The sequence below is a fragment of the Sus scrofa genome, chromosome 17, assembly GCF_054392235.1.
Source record: "Sus scrofa isolate SSC_HxYL_T2T_F1_AM1 chromosome 17, Sscrofa_HxYL_maternal_Yorkshire_Landrace_v2.0, whole genome shotgun sequence".
NCBI classification, from domain to species: Eukaryota; Metazoa; Chordata; class Mammalia; order Artiodactyla; family Suidae; genus Sus; species Sus scrofa.
The window spans coordinates 58,507,185-58,530,086 of record NC_139399.1 but is presented as its reverse complement, the minus strand read 5'-3'; the positions used below and the strand labels follow the sequence as shown (position 1 = coordinate 58,530,086).

The 22,902-nt window shown below is 40.1% G+C and overlaps 1 protein-coding gene across 1 annotated transcript in view; it reads right to left on the bottom strand.

The window, feature by feature from the left end:
- The window catches only part of CSE1L (chromosome segregation 1 like), a 52,502-nt gene that overhangs the window by 15,854 nt on the left and 13,746 nt on the right, over positions 1–22,902 (bottom strand). The window contains 12 exon segments of the mRNA NM_001243215.2: positions 6,086–6,147; positions 7,751–7,835; positions 8,275–8,477; positions 8,871–8,936; positions 10,481–10,610; positions 10,721–10,888; positions 13,003–13,095; positions 16,209–16,316; positions 19,092–19,182; positions 19,499–19,644; positions 19,724–19,825; positions 22,493–22,635. Coding sequence (NP_001230144.2) covers positions 6,086–6,147; positions 7,751–7,835; positions 8,275–8,477; positions 8,871–8,936; positions 10,481–10,610; positions 10,721–10,888; positions 13,003–13,095; positions 16,209–16,316; positions 19,092–19,182; positions 19,499–19,644; positions 19,724–19,825; positions 22,493–22,635 — 1,397 coding nt within the window.

The window sequence follows — 22,902 nt, the reverse complement described above, 5'->3', positions numbered from 1 at the left end:
CTCCAACAAACAAAAACTATACTAAACCCATTCTAAAAGAAATACTGAAAGGTCTCCCCTAAACAAAAAAGAATTAAGAAGAGACAGAATGGAGGAAATCACAATTGAGAAGCAATCAATTAAATAAGCCAGTATTCAGATCTAATAGAATAAAAAATAAACTACTGCAAAAGCAATGATAAACACAAGGAACAGCAAAAGACAAACATGGAGATATTAAAAAAGGACCTCAAAATCATAAAATGTGGAGAAGGAAAGTAAGAAAATCTAAACTCTTTTTCTCTAGAACGTGTTTTGGCCTATATGACCATCAGGCTAAAGTAAGCAGGTATCAGAAGAGGTTAACACACTTGAAAAGCAGGGCAACCACAAATCAAAACCAAACATTACATTCACAAAAACTAAGAAGAAAAAGACACAAGCATAAAATAAAAGGAAATCATCCAACCAAAAAAAGGGAACAAAGGAGAAACACAGAATCAACTGGAAAACAAGATTTAAAATGGCAATACATACATCTTTATCGGTAATTACCTTAAACATCAGTGGACTGAATGCTCCAATCAAAACACATAGAGCAGCAGACTGGATAGATAAGCAAGAGCCTACAATCTGCTGTCTACAAGGGACTCACCTTAGGGCAAAGGACACATATAAAGTGAAAGTGTGGGTATGGAAAAAGATATTTCATGAGAATGGAAAAGACAGGAAAAAAGGAGTTGCAATACTCATATCAGATAAAACATACTTCAAAAGAAGGCCATAAAGAAAAAGAAGGACACTGTTTAATGATAAAAGGATCCATTCAAGAAGAGGATATTACAAAGTTCCCGTCGTGGCTCAGTGGTTAATGAATCCGACTAGTATCCATGAGGACACGGTTTTGAGCCCTGGTGCTGCTTAGTGTTAAGGATGCGGCATTGCCATAAGCTGTCGTGTAGGTCACAGTCACAGCTCAGATCCCGAGTTGCTGTGGCATGAGCTGGCTGCTGTAGCTGTGATTCAACCCCTAGCCTGGGAACCTCCATATGCTCCAAGTGCAACCCTCAAAAGACAAAAGACAAAAAAAACCCCAAAAAACAAAAAAAGAGGATATTACAATCATCAATATATATGACCCTAATATAGGAGCACACAGATACATACAACAAATACTAACAGACATAAAAGGAGAAATTGATGGGAATATGATAATAGTAGGAGACTTTAACACCCCACTCACATCAATGGACAGATCCTCTAGACAGAAAATCAGTAAGGCCACAGAGATCCTAAATGATATAGTAGAAAAGTTAGATTTCATTGACATATTCAGGACATTCCATCCAAAAAAATCAGAATAAACATTCTTTTCAAGTGCACATGGAACATTCTCAAGGACTGACTACATACCGGGGCACAAAACTAAACTCAACAAATTTAAGAGTATAGAAATTATTTCAAGTATCTTCTCTGACCACAATGGCATGAAACTAGAAGTCAACCACAGGAAAAGAAATGAGAAAAAACTGACTATATAGAGACTAAACAATATGCTACTAAAAAACCAATGGGTCAACAAGGAAATCAAAACAGAAATTAAAAAATACCTTGAGACTAATGATAATGAAAACACAGCCATTCAAAATCTACATGATGTCGCAAAAGCAGTTCTTAGAGGGAAGTGCATGGCAAAACTGGCCTTCCTCAAAAAACAAAAATCTCCAATCAACAACTTAACCTACCACCTAAAAGAATCAGAAAAACAAACAAAACCTCAAGTCAGCAGAAGGAAGGAAATCATAAAGATCAGAGAGGAAATTAATAAAATAGAGATTCAAAACAACAACAGAAAAAAAAAATCAATTAAAACCAAGAGCTGGTTCTTTGAAAGGGTAAACAAAATTGACAAACCTCTGGCCAGTCTCACCAAGAAGAGGAAAAAACTCAAACAAAATAAGAAATGAAAAAGGAGAAATCTCAACCCGATACTGCAGAAATACAAAAAAAACATAAGAGAATACTACGAACAATCATATGGCAACAAATTTAACTAGAAGAAACAGACACCTTTCTAGGGACATAGAGCCTGCCAAAACTGAATCAAGAAGAAATAGATCAAAACTGAAGTGACTGATCACTAGAAATGAAATTGAGTATGTAATAAAAACACTCCCTACAAACAAAAGTCCAGGACTAGATGGCTTCACAAGCAAATTTTACCAAACATACAAAGAAGAACTACTATGAGGTAACACCTCACACCTGTCAGAATGGCTTATCATTTTTAAGTCCACAATAACAAATGCTGGAGAAGGTGTGGAGAAAAGGGTACACTCCTTCACTGTTGGTGGGAAGGTAAATTGATGAAACCACTATGGAAAACAGTATGGAGGTATCTGAGAAAACGAAATATAGAACTAACATATGACCCAGCAATTCCACTCTTGGGCATATACCCAGACAAAACTTTCACTGAAAAAGATACATGCACGCCTATGTTCATTGCAGCACTACTCACAATAGCCAAGATATGGAAACAACCTAAATATTCATCAACAGATAGATTAAGAAGATGTGGTATATATACACAATGGAATACTACTCAGCCGTAAAAAAAGAACAAAACAATACCATTTGCAGCAACATGGATAAAACTAGAGACTCTCATACTAAGTGAAGTTAAGTCAGAAAGACAGGAGTTCCTGTCGTGGCGCAGTGGTTAACGAATCTGACTAGGAACCATGAGGTTGCGGGTTCGGTCCCTGCCCTTGCTCAGTGGGTTAATGATCCAGCGTTGCCGTGAGCTGTGGTGTGGGTTGCAGACGCGGCTCGGATCCCGCGTTGCTGTGGCTCTGGCGTAGGCCGGTGGCCACGGCTCCGATTCAACCCCTAGCCTGGGAACCTCCATATGCCACGGGAGCGGCCCAAGACATAGCAAAAAGACAACAACAACAACAACAACAACAAAAAAGACAAACACCATGTGATTTCACTTATATACGGAATCTAATATACAGCACAAGTGCAACCATCTACAAAAAAGAAACGAACGAACTCAGACTTGGAGAACAGACTTGTGGTTGCTGTGGGGGTGGGGGAGGGAGTGGGATGGACTTGGGAGTCTGAGGTTAGTAGATGCAAACCATTGCATTTGGAGTAGATAAGCAATGAGTTCCTGCTGTATAGCACAGGGAACTAACTGTATCTAGTCACTCGTGATGGAACACGATGGAGGAAAATGTGAAAAAAAGAGTGTATATATATATACATGTACATTTTTGTACAGCAGAAATTGACAGAACAATGTAAATCAACTACAACAGAAAAAGAAATAATAAATCAGGAAATTAAAGAATCATCCACAAGAAATAAAAAATAGATACCATACTATAGCATGCTATCATTTAAATAAATACATTTTTATTTTACTTATTATTATTTTTTCACTTTTTAGGGCCACACCTGTAGCATATGGAAGTTCCCAGGATAGGGGTCCAATTGGAGCTGCAGCTGTCGGCCTATGCCACAGCAATGCGGGATCCAAACCACATCTGTGACCTGCACCACAGCTCACGGCAATGTTGGATACTTAACCCACTGAACAAGGCCAGGGGTCACACCCACATCCTCGCGGTTACTAGCTGGATTCATTTCCACTGTGCCACGATGGGAACTCACAAACAAATAAAAATTTTAAACCTGTAATAATACTATAGAATTTCTGTGGGAAAAATGTGTGTAAAACCATGACTTGCGTGGGTATAAAACACACTGAATTCATTCATTACCTCTGGGGAAAAAGAGAATAAAATGGACGGGAGAGGGGCGCCCTGGGTGCCTCTACTGTGTGTGGAAGTCTCAGGAATTAGGGTCTGAAGTTAAGATTTGGGGTGGTGATGTGAATACCATTAGAGTCTTTTGTGTTTAAAATAATTTGCAAGATGGCTGCAGGTAATTCAGAGGAAATAAGACAGATGGTGTGTGTTTTGTTTTCTGTCTCACCGAAATTAAAGAGACAGCATTAAGAATCAGAAGGATCATATAACTAAATAGCAAAAACGATCCAATTACAAAATGGGCAGAGGAACGGAACAGACATTTTTGCAAGGAAAACAGATGGTTACAGGAACATGAAAAGGTGCTCATTATCACTCATCAGTGGGCAAATACAAATACAAACCAAAATGCCATTATCGCCTCACACTTGTTAGAGTAGCTACTGTCAAAACGACAAGCAATAACAAGTGCTGGTGAGGAAAAGAGAAAAACCCTAAACCCTGGTGCTTGTTGATGGAATGTATATGGATGTAGCCACTGTGGGAAAAATAATTTCGAGCTGCTTAAACACAGTATTTCCTGACTATACATGCCTAATAGTATAATATTCTAAGGATACAGAAAACACAAAGAAATGGAACTGCATTCAACAGCATTACTTTAGTAATAATACTGGCATTGCTGTTTATTTTCTGGATCTCTCCTATGAAAAAGCCTAGAACCAATGACAACGCGTTACCAGTATCCCCAGCCCCTAGATTATGGTCTTTAAGTAACATTTCCCGTCTTCACGGGTGGCCAATCAGGTCTAGGGCAGGAAATGTACAAGAGGGACCTGGACTATTCTGTCATGCATGAAAGAAGGGAAACAGTTAAAGGCTACTAAGTTTATGTCAAGAGGACACAGGAACCCACATACTGAGGTTCCTACTGGCCAAAGATAAAACAACTAGAGAGTCAAAATGTCCCTCATTTGTCATCCAGAAGTTGGGAGACACTAAACTCATCACTCTGAACGGATAACATGGAAAACCAAGCAAACGTTTATCCCGTTTTTCCAATTCAAATTGGTAATTAAGTAATTTATGAGATAGTAGTACTGGTAGCACAATGGATGAACATACTAAAAAAAGCTACATAAGTGTACATTTTAAAATGGTGAATTTTATTTTTATTTATTTATTTATTTTGCTTTTTAGGGCCACACATGTGGCATATGGAAGTTTCCAGGCTAGGGGTCCAATCAGAGCTACAGCTGCCAGCCTATGCCACAGCCAGAGAAACGCAGGATATGAGCCACGTCTCCAACCTACACCACAGCTCATGGCAATGCCAGATCCCCAACCCACTGATCAAGGCCAGGGATCGAACCCGCATCCTCTTGGATACTAGTCAGATTCGTTTCTGCTGAGCCACAATAGGAACTCCCCCCAAAATGGTGAGTTTTATATTAGGTTACCCATATCTCAAAAAATGTCAAGAATTACTCTTCTTTTTTTTTTGTCTTTTCCAGGGCCACACCTGTGGCATATGGAGGTTCCCAAGCTTGGGATCTAATCGGAGCTACAGCCACCAGCCTACGCCACAACCACAGCAATGCCAGATCCTTAACCAGGGATCAAACCTGCAAACTCATGGTTCCTAGTCAAATTCGTTAAACACTGAGCCACGATGGGAACGCCGAAGAATCACTCTTAACATCACTGAAAGTGGACAACCAGACACTGCACTTGTCCTAATGAAATAAAGGATACCAGTGACAAATTCTTACCCCCAAATCCCAAAGAAATAAAATCTAATCAATTTATAAATACAGGCAATTAGAGGAACAAGAGATAACATACCACTGAGGATGCAATCAGCCAAAAATATAGAGACTACCTGACAAATGAATGGTTCCTCAAAAAATTAACATGCATAAGAGGAATAAGGACCTCTCTGTTGCCAGTTAAGAGACAAGACACGTAATCAACAACAAGCAATGTGCAGACCCTGTTTAGGTCCCAGTTGGAGGGTTTTTTTGGGGCATACTGGTGGCACATGCTAGTTACCAGGCCAGTGATTGAACCCACACCTCATCAGTGTCCCAAGCCACTGCAGAGACAATGCTGGATCCTTAACCTGCTGTGCCACAGGCAGAAACTCCTAATACCCAATTTTTAATAAATTCACTGTAAAACAGTATTTTTGAGAAACTGAGGAAAATTAAGCATGGTCTAGAATCCTAAATTCTTAAGGAGATATTGTTAATCTTGTAGGAGATAGAAGCTGGAAAACAAGAAAACTTAAGAGATATATATAACATACAAGTGAAAAAGCTACTTACCTGATTCCTAAAAATCATAATGTATTTGATACCATCAGCTTTAAGGACAGGAAATTCATTCACTGTTAAAAAAAAAAATTAAGCTACAGTTATTCAAGTGCTAAGGACTATGACAAATCAGTGACATTATCAGATTTTGTGTGTGTGTGTGTGTCTTTTTTTGTCTTTATAGGGCCGCACCTTTGGCATATGGAGGTTCCCAGGCTAGGGGTCCAATCAGAGCTGTTGCTGTCACCCTACGCCAGAGCCACAGCAACATCAGACCCGAGCCACATCTGCGACCTACACCACAGCTCACGGCAACACTGGATCCTTAACCACTGAGCGAGACCAGGGATCGAACCCGCTACCTCATGGTTCCTAGTCTGATTCGTTTCTGCTGTGCCACGACGTGAACTCCACATTATCAGATTTTTAAAACATGGCTTTGATAAGCTAAATGTCAAGTAATTAAAGCTTAGTTAACTACATAATTATCTACAACACAGCTATTAATTCTAATACGATTGCAAGTAATTTTATTTTTTTCCCTTACCTTTAATTTTCATTATAAATGAACATTTGTTATTTATGTAGCTGAATAAAAATGATTTCGGGAGTTCCCATTGTGGCTCAGTGGGTTAAGAACACAACAGAGGAGTTCCCATCGTGGCTCAAGGGTTAGTGAACTCAACTAGCACCCATGAGTGGTAGGTTCAATGCCTGGCCTCACTCAGTGGGTTAAGGATCTGGTGTTGTGTGAGCTGTGGTGTAGGTCGCAGATGCAGCTCAGATCCATTGTTGCTGTGGCTGTGGTGTAGACTGGCAGCTGCAGCGTTGATCCAATCACTAGCCTGGGAATTTCCATATGCCACAGGTGCAGCCCTAAAAAGACAAAAAAAAAAAAAAATTGGACCATGAAATAACGCCAGTAACTTCTTCTGGAACTGAAGCTATTCTGGTTTTTTTTTTTTTTGTCTTTTCTAGGGCCGCTCCCGCAGCATATGGAGGTTCCAAGGCTAGGAGTCAAATTGGAGCCGTAGCCACCAGCCTACACCACAGCCACAGCAACGAGGGATCTGAGTCGCGTCTGCAGCCTACACCACAGCTCACAGCAGAGCTTCAGTTCACACATACATACGGTTATATACAAATATTAGGATTAACAAAGTTAAATGACAATTTAGTCTTACTTGTTCCTATTTTCTTTTTACATAAGCAACTTTTTTATAGAAGGTTAATTTCACCTAGGCAAGATCTGGGGAAAATATTTGAGAGTGTTCAACAAAAGAAGTAACTGTGGGAGTTCTAGCCGTGGCACAGTGGGTTAATGATCTGGCTTGTCTCTGTGGTGTTGCTGGTTCAATCCTTGGCCCAGTGCAGTGGGTTAAGGATCCAGCATCACCACAGCTGTGGTGTAAGTTGCAGATGCAGCTCTGATTTTATTCCTGGCCTGAGAACTTCCATATGGCACAGGTACAGCCGAAAAAGAAAAAAAAATTAAAAATACAAGAAAGAAACAACTGTAATAAGGATAGGAGCTACGGTTCTCAGTATCATGGTGATAAAGAGACTTTATTATGACTCTTGCCATAATGATACTCAATTTGTACTTTAAAAAAACCAGTGCAAATAAAAACTGCCTATATAGAGTAAGTTGTATTAAAAACATTTCACAAAACTCACCATTAGCTGACTTTAAATCAGGAAGAATGTGATTTACAAAGAACTCAGTCAGGTTTACAAGTTCATTCGCTTGTGTAATTCCATGCTAAAAAAAAAAATTTAGAACATGGTGAAATAACACGAAATAACCTGTATATGTATCTACCACATTGGAAACGGAGGTAACGTTAGAAAACCAGGTTAAGAATGGAGATGCACACTTCAAAACATCAACTGCTTACAAGACTACTTTAATAAAGAAACTTCCTTAAATTAGAGAAAAGCTGAATCTAAGTTTAGCACATTTTATTCACTGAGTCTCAGCCAAGGGAACAAGTGTGACATCTGTCAATTTTTTGGTCCATAAGAGACTTAAGTGTTTCATACATCAACATAAAGTCATCTCCGGCAACAGTATGAATTTTAATCAGAACTAACACATCATCTAGCAGAATGGGCTGGATCACCAGAAATATAGTACTTCTTGACTTCTGTGGTTACTGACCAGCCTGTTTTAGAAACAAAACTATACTGAAAAGATTCACCTTCTGTGTTTGGGCTTTCGATGCCAAAGATGTCACTAGGTAAATGGCTGCATCTTTGTGTTTCCAGTTGACAGACGGATTTTTTGCATATTCCTGCAGCATGGAGTTAACATAACCAGAGAAGATTCCTGTCACGGGGCCCTCAAAAAACTTGCATAATCCTCGTACTAGATCACAAGCAGCCCTGCGTCTAGTATCAATATCTATAAAATCAAAGGGAAACACATCATGGGAGAAAGAAACAACCACCAACCAACTGATCAAGTTTATAAGAAAACAAATTGCCATCAGAAAGCTATCAGCAACAAAAATCATGAGAAACAATCTTCCCCCAATAAAAATGAGAATGAAACTAAAAGGTCACAGTAGCACGATAAACACCAGTAAGTATATAAAAAAGAGAAGACAAATGATTTAATATGATACTTTGATACAGCTCATAAAGAGCTGCTTTTAACGTGCACAAGTTGAAGAAGGAAAATAGCTCTCCAATGAAAGCCAGCTGAAATGACACTCTAACTCCAACTCCCAATGTTTACTAGAAAGAGAGCAACTGACTTGCTAAGAGACCAACAGCTAAAATCCAAAATACATACCAGACCCTTCCAAATCTCTTCTTATGTACTCCTCAGAATTATCTTCAAAGGCTTCTTCATCAGCAGCTACAAAGCAAGATGATATTTCAGATCACTTCTTAAAAGACATGGCTAGTCATTCTACCTCTTTTTTTTTTTTTTCTTGTCTTTTGTCCTTTTAGGGCCACACCTGAGGCATATGAGGGTTCCCAGGCTAGGGGTTGAATCGGAGCTGTAGCCACCGGCCTACGCCAGAGCCACAGCAATGCCAGACCCCAGATCCGAGCCACGTCTGCAACCTACATCACAGCTCACAGCAATGCCGGATTCTTAACCCACTGAGCAAGGTCAGGGATCGAACCCGCAACCTCATGGTTCCTAGTAGGATCCATTTCTGCTGCGCCACGACAGGAACTCCTCATTCTACTTTTACAGCTGAGTTTGCAGGAGGGTATGTAGAATTCGTCTTTTCTTTCTTTTTTTTTTTTTGCTCTTTAGGGCCGCACCTGCGGCATATGGAGGTTCCTAGGCTAGGGGTTGAATCAGAGCTACAGCTACCAGCCTACACCACAGCCACAGCAATGCGGGATCTGAGCCACGTCTGCAACCTACACCACAGCTCACGGCAACATAGAACCCTCAACCCTCTGAGCAGGCCAGGGATGGAACCCACAACCTCATGGTTCCTAGTAGGACTCGTTTCCGCTACGAATGACAGCAACTCCCATAATTATCATGTTTTACACCAAGGAGTTCTTTCCCAACAAATGACTAACTGCATATACTTTTTTTTTGCTTTTTAGGATTGCATGTGCAGCATATGGAAGTTCACAGGCTATGGGTAGAATCGGAGCTACAGCTGCCAGCCTACATTACAGCCATAGCAATGCCAAATCCTTAACCCACTGAGCAAGGCCAGGGATCGAACCTGCATCCTCATGGATACTAGTTAGATTTGTTTCCGCAAAGCCACGACAGGAACTCCCACATTATCTTTTATTTCCTCATTTTGTTTCAGACTGAATGATCTAATGACTGCTGACAGAGAACAGAATTCCTTTCCACATTTACTACTTGCTCTTCCCAACTGTAAGAAAGACATTTTGTAGACAAATACAGATCTGTCTTAACCTAAAGCACAAACTAAGTGGCCTTCAACTCTGTATATAAAAGTTATCATCAATTACTTGTAGCCTCAAGGCAACTGCTCAAAAAGAGCTTTTGCCAGGAGTTCCCGTTGTGATGCAGCAGAAACGAATCTGACTAATAACCATGAGGAGGATTCAGGTCCTATCCCTGGCCTCACTTAGTGGGTTGGGGATCCAGTGTTGCCATGAGCTGTGGTGCAGGCCTGCAACTGTAGCTCTGATTTGACCCCTAGCCTGGGACCCTCCACATGCCACAGGATGCTGCTTTTATCTTCTTAAACGCAGCTTTTATCTTGTTAAGTGCAGCTTTCATGTTGTTAAAATACCAAATTAAACAAAACTTAGACTGAATGTTGTTACTAAAAGCAACAGGGGGAACATTTCTTAAATTTTAAATTATTAAACTTATACTAACATACCTTTAAAAAAACTGAGCTTTTAATTAATCTCATTTTAAAAAGCTTTACACTTAGCCACAATTACCTCTAAATTCCATGTTAGGCACAATAACCTTTTCACAGATACTTGTCAGCGTGTTCTGGTCCTCAAATAGATTCTTATAGTGAGGTCTCTCACAAACCGAAGCCAGAAACTGAATTGCATTACTTACCAACTGGAATAAAACACAAAAATAAGCATATTTTTCAGAGCAAAGTGAACCATTTACTTCATGGGGGAGGGGAGACGGAAAGTCTTAATTATCTGTCTCCACCATCACCTTACCAAGTCATATTTAACCTCTTGACCTGTTGTAACTAGTAAATTCCAGATGGCTGTGACAAAACGAGGCAGGTACCGTTGAAACTCTTCATCATATTTTTGTGCATAGAGTGCAGCATTATCACAAATCTGGGATTTTAAGAGTTCCAATAAGCCTGCTTCTTCTTCATCCTCACAAAAGAGAAAATGGAAAACTCAAACATACAATTTCAACACTACCATAAACACATAGTAGCTGTTAATTCCTGAATTAAATCCAAAGCGAAGTGCTATCTATAAACTACACCTATGCCTCTGTCAATTATTCACCTGGTCTTTCAAATAAATAAAAGATTAAATGCTTCTTCTTTATTAATCACTGGGAGCAGTTCTCAAAAGTAAATTAAATAAGGCTTTTTCTTCCTGTTGCTGAATGATAAAATATTTATATATTAATTTGAAAATAATATATTCCAACAGAAACCTGAGTGATAAAGCTAACAAACATCACACTTTCCTTTAAACATGGCTAGTAGTCTTACTATCTCCCAGAAGGTTCTCATTTCAAATATATTGAACTGTGTCCTCCATAAGGTAATGCTGTATAACATTGTCACAAATATATTTTGGTTATAAAACGTTAAACAACAAAGTAAAAGCAGAGGCCAACCTGCTGCCTAATTTTGAAGTAAAGTTTTATTAAAACCTAGCCATGTTCATTCCTTGTTTTCTTTTACACAATTTATAGTACTGCCTGTGGCCGCTCCCAACTACGACTGCAGAGCATATAGTCCACAAAGCCAACAATATTTACTACCTGGACCTTTGTAGGAAAAGTCTGCCAGCACAGGAGACCACGGCAGTGACTGCCATAATTATCCTCACTACGTACGGCAGCAATCCACAAATACCTTTTGAGCTATATGATGTGCTGGAGAACCCAAATTGAGAAGAGAGAAAAAGAACTCTCTTAACAAGTCCTCAGGGCACAAAAAAGGAATGTTACACAGTAAGAAGACACAGGGCAACACGCACTGGGTCAGACGAGCAAACAGCTCCCATAAGAATCCCATGTGAGTTCTCCTGTGGCCGCAGCGGTTTAAGGGTCTGGTGTTGTCACTGCAGCGGCTCAGGTCGTAGCTGTGGTATAGGCTTCTATCCCTAGCCTGAGAACTTCCACATGCCTCAGGTTTCACCAAAAAACAAACAAACAAACAAAAAAACCCCACTTCCTTTAGACTTCAGTGTAAATACAAGCTTTGTTTTCTGAGGAAGTGGCTTTTTCCTACTGGACTGAAAGCATTATTTTATGGGAGCCCTATCTGTTTTGGTTGCTTGATTTGCTGTACAGCCACAGTAATGATTCTCCCTCTGCACTCCACTCCCCAAAGAGACTTGAATCACCAGTTCTCATCTTTATCCGATGTTGAAGTATTCTTAATGTTTTACTTTTCACATTTTTGTTTCTTAAGAGGTAAAACCTAAATATACTAATAAGCAAATGAGTAACACAGAATAAGTGCTTTATGTTGAAAAGTAGTATTACAAAACCCAGACCAGAAAACTTTAACACATTACCAACTCACATCACCTCCCCTCTTTCCTAGAGTTACTGTAGATAACTTTTTCAAAAGAGACTATTACGACAGAGGTTTAAATTTTCTTAGGATCTTCAATGACAAATAACGTATATATAAATGGTGACTTAAGTCAGACCTACAAGAAGAGTAATTCATACTACAAACAACCAAACGTGAAGAAATCCAGCATAATCAAATATTACTTGCAGTCTCAAATTAATTAACAATGCAAGAGTAAATAATTTTTAAGGAATCAGAACGTTAAATGCTCTCAAATCACTTCCTTTTTTTTTTCTTTTTGTCTTTTTGCCTATTCTAGGGCCGCTTCCTGTGGCATATGGAGGTTCCCAGGCTAGGGGTCTAATCGAAGCTGTGGCCGCCGACTACACCACAGTCACAGCAACGCAGGATCCGAGCCGCATCTGCAACCCACACCACAGCTCAGGGCAACGCTGGATCGTTAACCCACTGAGCAAGGCCAGGGACCGAACCCACAACCTCATGGTTCCTAGTTGGATTAGTTAATCACTGCGCCACAACAGGAACTCCAAATCACTTCCATTTTTTAAAGTCTAATTAACTATCCTCCCTCCAATGTTCTCAGAGGGTACCCAGATAATTTTTTTAACATTCTTTTAAAAAACAGATATAACTGACATTAAACATTATATTTCAAATAATTAAGTTTTTTAAAAAGGCTACTTTGGAAATATTTTAAATACTTACGTCAGTTTGTAGAAGCTTATTATCTAATGTCAAGAGGGTATGAAAATTATTCATCCAAGTTTCCATATTATCTTCAAAAAATTCAGGGAGATCCTAAAGAATAAATGCACACTTGAGACTTTTGGTTAAAATAATTATGTCTTCTACTTTAATAGGTTTTCCCCACCATACCAAATGTTTTCCAGATGCTCATAGACTCAAGTCCTCGATTCTCAGCTGAGCCAACCATTACCTATTTTGACAAGAATTCTCTATTCCAGCTCTGTCTGACAGCTGCAAAAACCACTCTAGTGCTGTTTCTGTAAACTCTCCACCTTAAACGATGCCACCTCTATTTCCTGCCTCAATCTTAACGTACTTATTCCTTCGAGGTTCAGCTAAGACTGAAGTTTCCTCACAAAACTCAGTGCTTACCAATACATTCCTCTTCCTCTCTGAACTAGTGCAGTTACTGTAAGGCGAGCAGGGAGCAGGCTTGCTGGCTTACAGTCACTGACTTCCTGTGGCACAGTACTGCCCTCTTAATGAGGATAAGCCCCCGAGGGTTAAAGATTATGCCTCCTTCCCAGTCAGTTTCCCTAACAGGTTATTAAGCACCTCATTCAACCTGACTTCTAGGAAGCAGAATTCAAAAGAAGGTGTCAAAAAAAACAGTGTTTAAGTAAGAATTTCTCCAGCTGAGCACTGGTGAAGGGCACGGTTTGGGGCTGCTCATGCTCTGTTCATTCCCCCTAGTCCTTCAGGGGAATGCTCTCCCTAGCACCATGCGTGTAGCCATGTGGGAGAATTAACTCCAGGTATGAGGTTCTGACTATGAACAATGAAAGAGCTGGATCCTTCCTCTGGCACTTCAGTATAGGAATTTCTAGGAGTTCCCGTCGTAACTCAGTGGTTAACGAATCCCACTAGGAACCATGAGGTTGCGGGTTCGGTCCCTGGCCTTGCTCAGTGGGTTAAGGATCCGGCGTTGCCGTGAGCCGTGGTGTAAGTCACAGATGCGGCTCAGATCCCAAGTTGCTGTGGCTGTGGTGTAGGCCAGTGGCTGCAGCTCTGATTGGATCCCTAGCCTGGGAACCTCCATATGCCATAGGAGCAGCCCTAGAAAAGGCAAAAAGACAAAGAGAAAAAAAAAAAGGAATCTCTAACAGTAAGACTTCCTTCTCATTCCTGGAGCCCTGAAATTTAGAAGTAATGACTCGAGGGCAGAAAGAACGATTGTCACTACCTCAGTAGCAACAGTGACCTGGCATTTTATGCTCTAAGGCCATGACTGTCTCTGAAATGCTACTGGTTCTTATACCTTTCCAAAGTGTTTCTTCAGCCTTTTGTCTCCCAGATATGCTTCCATTAAAAGCCCTTCTATATAGACTAGCCAGAAGCCTCTAATCAAAACATGGTTCTCCCAGTATTAATATCCACTTAAACAAACAAAAGAGGAAAGCCTAAGAATGTGATCTCTATGTCTTTGATAAAATACAAGACAGGGTGACTTCCCAAAGTGATTTAGGACGTGGGGTTCTCCTAACTGACTAGACTAAGAGAATGCTACTTTTCAAATACTACTCAGTCATAAAAAGGAAGAAAATAATGCCATTTGCAGCAACATGGATGGAACTAGAGATTCTCATACTAAGAGAAGTCAGTCAGAAAGAGAAAGACAAATACTATATATCACTTATAATCTGGAATCTAATATACAGCACAAAAGAACCTTGCCACAGAAAAGAAAATCATGGACTTGGAAAACACACTTGTGGTTGCCAAGGGGGAGGGGGAGGGAGTGGGATGGATTGGGAATGTGGGGTTAAGAGATGCAAACTATTGCCTAAGGAATGGATAAGCAATGAGATCCTGCTGTAGAGCACTGGGAACTATATCTAGTCACATGATGGAGTATGATCATGTGAGAAAAATCATGTGTATGTGTATGTGTGACTGGGTCACCTTGCTGTATAGTAGAAAACTGACAGAACACTATAAACTAGCTATGATGGAAAAAATAAAAATCATTTAAAAAAAAGCGTGGAGGCTGGGTTGGGGTCTGGATATTTGTTGGATTTCTAAGAAACCATCTATTTCAAGGTTAGGGTCATTTATACGCACATACAAACACAGACATATGTATGTTATTTAAAAATGGGAAAATAAATCTTAATTTTTAATAACATAGGTATTATTAAAAATAAATAAATAAATTACTGGAAGACTCCCCAGCACTCGCCCCGCCCCAGAAGAGAATGTTACTTTTCTCTATGAAACATCCACCCACTGGCATCTCTAAGAACTACAATAAAGTAGAACACAATCTGGAGTTCCCTCGTGGCTCAGCATGTTAAGGATCCAGCACTGTCACTGTTGTGGCTCTGGATATTGCTGAGGTGTGGGTTTGATCCCTGACCTGAATGCCACAGGTGGACCCCTGCTCCCCGCAAAAAAGCAAAATACAATTTGTAGATGAAGAATGGGAGAGTGAGGGGAGTCCCTGTTGTGGCTCAGCAGTAATGAACCCGTCTAGTATCCATGAGGACACAGGTTTGATCCCAGGCCCCACTCAGTGTGTTAAGGATCCGGGTTGTTGTGAGCTATGGCAGAGGTCAGACATGGCTAGGATGTGGCGGTGCTGTGGCGGTGCTGTGGCTGTGATGTAGGCTGGCAGCTACTGGTCCAATTCAACCCCTAGCCCAGGAACTTCCACATGCCGAGGGTGCAATTCTTAAAAAACAAAAAAAGGGAGTTCCCGTCATGGCGCAGTGGTTAGCGAATCTGACTAGGAACCATGAGGTTGCGGGTTCGGTCCCTGCCCTTGCTCAGTGGGTTAAAGATCCAGCGTTGCCGTGAGCTGTGGTGTAGGTTGCAGACACGGCTCGGATCCCGCGTTGCTGTGGCTCTGGTGTAGGCCGGTGGCTACAGCTCCGATTCGACCGCTAGCCTGGGAACCTCCATATGCCGTGGGAGCAGCCCAAAGAAACAGCAAAAAGACAAAAAAAAAAAAAAAAAAACAAACAAACAAACAAACAAACAAAAAAGAATGGAGGAGTTAGAAGAAAAATTGAAACAAACAAAAACCACCTAACATCTATTCTTTCCGGAAAATTAAAAAAAAAAAAAAAAAAAAAACAATGCTAGCAAAGAGGTCTATATCAAGCGAAAATATATTTGACATCAAAGAATTAAGAATCGAAAGCAAAAAATAAAATGAAACTTACCTGAAAGTTTAAACTGTAAAACAGTTTTGAGATCAGAATCAGGGAAGAAAAAAGAATCCTCAGGGCAGAGGCATCATTTGCATGGGTGCTGCAGAGTTCAATAGTAGCCTTGGAAAGGAATATGGGAAGACGGTTTTAGTTTATCGTAAACCTTAGTGAAAAAGCCTTGCAGTAGGCTGAAATTACTTACATATCTTCTCCAAAATTTCATCTTTAAATTGCAGTATACAGGTATTTTAAGATTTTTGAAAAATATGTTACATATTTTAAAGTTGTCTGTAATATTTTGGACTAGATCTTTCTACTCCCTTGTGTGTGTGTGTGTGTGTGTGTGTGTGTGTGTATAACATAAAACTATCTTCAGTAGCACTCATCAATTAATTCCCTGCCTAGGTTGTTTCCAATTATTTATTATTCTACTGCAACAAACAGGCCTTTCTACAAAACTGTGTGCACACTTCCAGTTTTCCAAGTTAGACAAACTGGGACACAGCGGGGCCAAGTACACTTGGGAAGGCCCCCTGCAGGGTTCTGCTTGGTTTCAGTCCCCCTTTCCCTCTCTCTCTCTCTTTTTTTTTTCCTTTTGAGGGCCACACTCGTGGCATATGGAGGTTCCCAGGCTAGGGTTAGAATCGGAGCTGCCGGCCTACACCACAGCCACAGCAATGCCAGATCCAAGTCGCTTCTGCGACCTACACCACAGCTCACAGCAATGCCGGATCCTTAACCACTGAGCGAGGCCAAGGATCCAGTCATGGGTCCTTGTTGGATACCTTAACCCTGAGCCACAATGGGAACGCTTCCTAGTTTTCCAAGTTTGAGATTCTAGAATTGTATTACCAATGCAGAACAGCATGCTATGAGCATAGGTTTGGGAAGCCAGACAGACATGGACACAACCCAGACTTGTTACTCCTAAGGAGCATGACTCTGAGTAAGTTATTTTCCTGAGGCCCCATCTCCTAATCTGTAATGTAAGAATAATGCCTATCTCATAGAATCTGAAAATCAAAGGAGAGAATACATCAAATGGCCTCTGTAAGACACTCAACAAATGTTGCTAATTTTATCTTGGAGTTAGGAAATACGAATATTATGATTTTCTTAGTGAAATGCCAAAACTCCGAAAAGCTAGTACCATTTCTAACCCAATGAACAGGATACCAGAGTGTTCATTTCACTGCACTCTGGCTAAAACTCTCACCCCTACCCCCGTCCCTCCCTGCCCCTGGCTAAAAGTTGTAATATAATTAGAAAGAAACAAAAATCTTTGCCAATCCGATAGGTGAAAAAATTTGATCACATTTTGTCCAATTTTATTTTTTTTTTAACATACTAACCAAGTATAATGGGAAAAATAAAAATTGTTAAAAAAAACCAAACAAATACTGGAATTCCTGTTGTGGCTCAGCAGTAACAAACCCAACTAGTATCCATTAGGATGTGGGTTCTATCCTTGGCCCTGCTCAGTGGGTTAAGGATCTGGTGTTGCCATGAGCTGTGGCATACGCTACAGACGTGGCTGTGGCCGTGGTGTATGCCAGCAACTGTAGCTCCATTAGACACCTAGCCTGCAACTTCCATATGCTTAGATGTGGTCCTAAAAAGCACGGGAAAAAAAAAAAAAAGAGGAAAAAAAAGCTATTATCAATAAAATACCCTAACCATGAAAAATTCTGTGCACACACTTTTAAAAAGTTCTGATCATAATACAACTTTCCTTTTCGAAAACAGGAAATAAGTGGCTTTTCTCAAATTAGCAAAACTAGATTTGAAGCCTGGCTCTCCTTTTGATTAGCTGTCTGACACTGAACCTTCCTCTTTCCTCATCTGGAAAAAAAAAGGTTATTAATACTTTTTTTCGATCTTTTTTTTTGGCCTTGCCCATGGCATGTGGAAGTTCCCAGGCCAAGGATCGAACCCATGCATAGCAGCAAGCCGAGTCACTGTAGTGACAATGCCAGATCCTCAACCCACTGCACCACAAGAGAAGACCTTCTCGTTCAATCTTTAAGTAGTCTGTGTACAAATATATAAACTAAATTCCATAAACAGTCAAATCAAAACATGGATCTATTCCTTCAAAGACACACACTCATATTTAAATGAAATAATATAACTGGGATTTGCTTTCAAATAGTGCTACAGGAATTCCCATCTTGGAGCAGTGGAAACAAATTCGACTGGAAACCATAAGGTTGCGGGTTCAATCCCTGGCCTCACTAAGTGGGTTAAGGCTCTGGTGTGGCTGTAACTGTGGCGTGGGCCAGCAGCTCTAGCTCCGATTAGACCCCTAGCCTGGGAACCTCCAAATGCCACAGGTTTGGCCCTAAAAGGCATAAATAAATAAATAGTCCTACAAAATTAAAGGGAGAGAACAAATTAAAAACAAACAAAACACTGGTAACTGTTAAACTTCTGTACTTACTAGATGGGAATTCATCTTAACATCATCTCTATTTCGGGGGAGAATTGAAATTTTTCAAAAGAAATGCCGCTCTCGGAGTTCCCATCGTGGCTCAGTGGTTAACCAATCTGACGAGGAACCATGAGGTTGCGGGTTCGATCCCTGGCCTTGCTCAGTGAGTTAAGGATCCGGTGTTGCTGTGGTGTAGGTCGCAGACGCGGCGTGGATCCTACGTTGCTGTGGCTCTGGCGTAGGCTGGCAGCTATAGCTCCAATTAGACCCCTGGCCTGGGAACCTCCATATGCTGCAGGAGTGGCCCTAGAAAAGGCAAAAAGGCAAAAAAAAAAAATGCCGCTCTAAACAGTTACCTATCAAATAAGCTTTCAAGGCAATCTCTTAAACAAAATTCGTACAAATACTAAAGCAATTAAAAATATCAAGTAATTTAAAAATACCACTAAGTTGTTATTACACACCTTAAACAGATTAGTCAAAGGCAAAGCAAAGGCATCCAAAACAAGTTTAATTTCAGTCCATAACTCGTTTGACTTAAATTCATGGCGGTATCTAGAAAATTAAGGTAAAATAGGTAAATTTACAAGTTTTTGTGAACTGACTTTAGGTCTTAAAGGATAGATTAGAGAAAAATCTATGACTAGATAGTTTTGTGAAACAAAAAAGGAATTCAAGCACAGTTTATCAAGACCAGATATTTCACAGGTAATACAGAAATATGAAATAAACATCCTCCTTAAGAAACACAAAAATGAACTGACAATCTTATTCAAGGATTATCATAAAAGAATGACAATAGTCACAGAGATATACACAAGCAAAAATATTTGAAAAAGTATTTTAAAAATATGAATTTATACATCAATACCTTTTAAACAAGGAGTGTGCTGTACGGAGGACTCCGTTAATAACATGGAAATCTCCACTCTGAAAGCGATTCACCATTTCTGTCAACAAGTCAGGCCATTTCTGAGGGAAATCTTCTCTGCCAATAATGCTAATGGCATCACTTAACTAGGGGAAGGAAAGACACTAATTAGATGAAAGCTCTACAAACAAAGCCACTTACTTAACAAGCAGGACCTCACATTACCTGCTTCTGAATTTGCTCCGGGCTGCTAAGCATCAAGTGCACGATGTTGGCTTTAATGGCCACTCGATCAGCTTCACAAATTTTGTTCGGTTCATCTTCAACCTAAAAGCAAAACATTAATGAGCAAGTCACATAAAATCCATCTTATCTATCACTGTGGGTTTGAAGATAAAACAGAACCATTTCTCATTTCCTGGTTTCTTAAGAAAAACACAGAGGAAGGTACAGCCTTCCTTCTATACGAATGGGTCAAAGATTCCTTTATATATGCATTTTTTCACTTATATATATTTGTCTTTTTAGGGCCGCACCTGTGGCATATGGAGGTTCATAGGCTGGGGGTTGAACTGGAGCTGTAGCTGCTGGCCTACACATTCACAGCAACACCAGATCCCAGCCGAGTTTGCAACCTACACCACAGCTCACAGCAACACAGGATTCTTAACCCACTGAGGAAGGCCAGGGATCAAACCCGCATCCTCGTGAATACTCGTCGGATTCATTTCTGCTGCGTCCCAATGGGAACTCCAAGTCAAAGGTCTTTTCAGTGAAAACTCCTGGACCATTACCAGTTTGAATGATGCATCCAGGACTGCCTCACCCAAAGAGATGCTGGAAGCCTCCCACTAGTTTTACAAACCAAGACGGAGGGAGAGGGCTAGGATGTCTACAAGTGGATGGATGGATTTTTAAACTTTCTATAATTCACCAAGTCATTTCTTCATTTGACTATATTATTCAAGCTTAAAAAATACTATTTTAAAAATCTTTAATAAAACGGAAAAAGATTCTAAATATTTAAGCAGATTTAAAGTTGATTATTTAGAAAAAGTTGACATTTGAGTCAACTTTAATACTTTCTAAATATCATTATTGCTATCACTAAAAACATCTCTCTCTCTCTCTCTTTCTTGGGCCGCACCTGTGGCACATGGAAGTTCCTGGTCGAGGGGTTGAATGTGAGCTGCGGCTGCTGGCCTATGCCACAGCCACAGCAGTGCCAGATCCTTAATCCACTGAGTGAGGCCAGCGATCGAACCTGCACCCTCAAGGACACTATGTCGGGACTCTTAACCAGTTGAACCACAAGAACTCCCTGTCTTTTTCTTTATCTTCACCTTCTTTTCCCCATCTTTACTGGACATCACTGACATGTTGGTCAGATCTTTCTTGTGCCTGGCAGGATGGTCAACAGCACCCTTGGCTTCTACCCACTATACGCCAGTAACCCCCCTCACTCCTACCCCACTCCAGGCTATGACAACCAAAATGACTCAAAAAAACCCAAGAAAGGCAAAAATCACCCCAATTTAGAACCACTGTCATAAGCTAAGGCAGCGAAAATACCTGTTTCTCAATGTGTAATTTTATTCTGATCATTAAACTTGCAGAACAGTTAAGATTCACCTTATAACTAGAAAATATGTCCATATCCCATAAGACATAGGACAAATCCCTTATCAAAAACTTCAAATCTAAATTATTTTGCATTTTACACCACACATACACACATGCACGCACAAATGTGGTTTTCCAGCTTTATGTAAGTTTTCCCTATCCACAATAGAAATTTCAACCAAAATGGAGGTTAAAACTAAGTGCCTCTCTCTAGCAACCTGGGTTATGAAGTTGACCTAATTTTTTTTTTTTTTTTGCTTCTTAGGGCCACACCTGCGGCATATGGAAGTTCCCAGGCTAGGGATCGAATCACAGCTATAGCTGCCAGCCCACACCACAGCTCACAGCAACGGTGGATCCTTTAAGCCACTGAGCGAGGTCAAGGACTGAACCTGCATCCTCACGGATACTAGTCAGGGTCACTACTGCTAAGCCACAAGGGAACTTCCAAAGCTGATCTGATTGATATAAATTTAAATGAAAGAGGAACACTGGAAAAAGTCCTGTATAACTTTGGTCGATTCTTTTGTATTTTCTACAGCACAATCATGTCATCTGTGAACAGAGACAGTTTTGTCTTCCTTTGCTACTGGTCTATGTCCTTTTCTTATTACATCATCAAGGGCTTCCAACTCGGTGTTAAAAAGGAATGGTTAGAGGGGACATCCTTGCTTGGTACCTGATCTTAGCTGGAAAGCTTCAGATTTCTCACCATTAAGCACAATGTTACAGGTTTTTCACACACTTCATCATGCTGAGAAAATTCCCCTCTATTCTAAATTTACTGAGGTTTTTTTTTTTTAAAACCATAACCATGAATGGGTGTTGGATTTTGATGATCGTGTGATTTATCTTTTTTTAGTTGATATATTTTTGAATGCTAAACCAGCCTTGCATGTATGGGATAAATTTCACTTGGTCATGTTGTGTATTTTTTTTTTTTTTTTTTTTTTTTTTAGCCACTTCTTGGGCCATTCCCGCGGCATGTGGAAGTTCCCAGGCTAGGGGTCGAACCGGAGCTGTAGCCACCAGGCCACGCCAGAGCCACAGCAACGAGGGATCCGAGCCACGTCTGCAACCTACACCACAGCTCACGGCAATGCCGGATCCTTAACCCACTGAGCAAGGCCAGGGATCAAACCCACAACCTCATGGTTCCTAGTCAGATTCATTAACCACTGAGCCATGACGGGAACTCCCACGGTGTGTATTTTTATACTTTTTGAACATTTTTCAATTTGACTTGTTAATATTTTGGTGAGGAAGGTCCTGTTTAATTTTACCTTTAATCTACATCTGAATCAACTACACTGCATACATAAATCTTACAAACATGCAGGGTGTTAAACTATGTATTCGCAAAATACTTACAATTCTCCAGTTCCTTTTAATATAGTTCTTGAATGTTACTGAAGCACACACTTTGATAACATTATCCTGGGACTTCTCCAGTAATGTTAACAGCAATAGTGGATAATTCTGATTTCCTTCTACAGATTCAAGAAACTTCTCAGCTGTAAACAATTTCCGTATTAGAAGATTTGTTATTATAACCACATCTTAAGACTGTATAAATATGTGAGCTATCTCTGATTGAACCATCAAAAAACAGATTAGAATATTTTTCCTTAGAGAACACATCATGGATACACTGGGCCTCACTTTTCTGTGAAATGGACCATATTCAATAATACATCAAACTTATGTAATACCCTTGTTTTCAGATCATTTTATCATCCTTTAACTTACCTGATTCTCACAAACCTAAAGAGTGGCCTGAT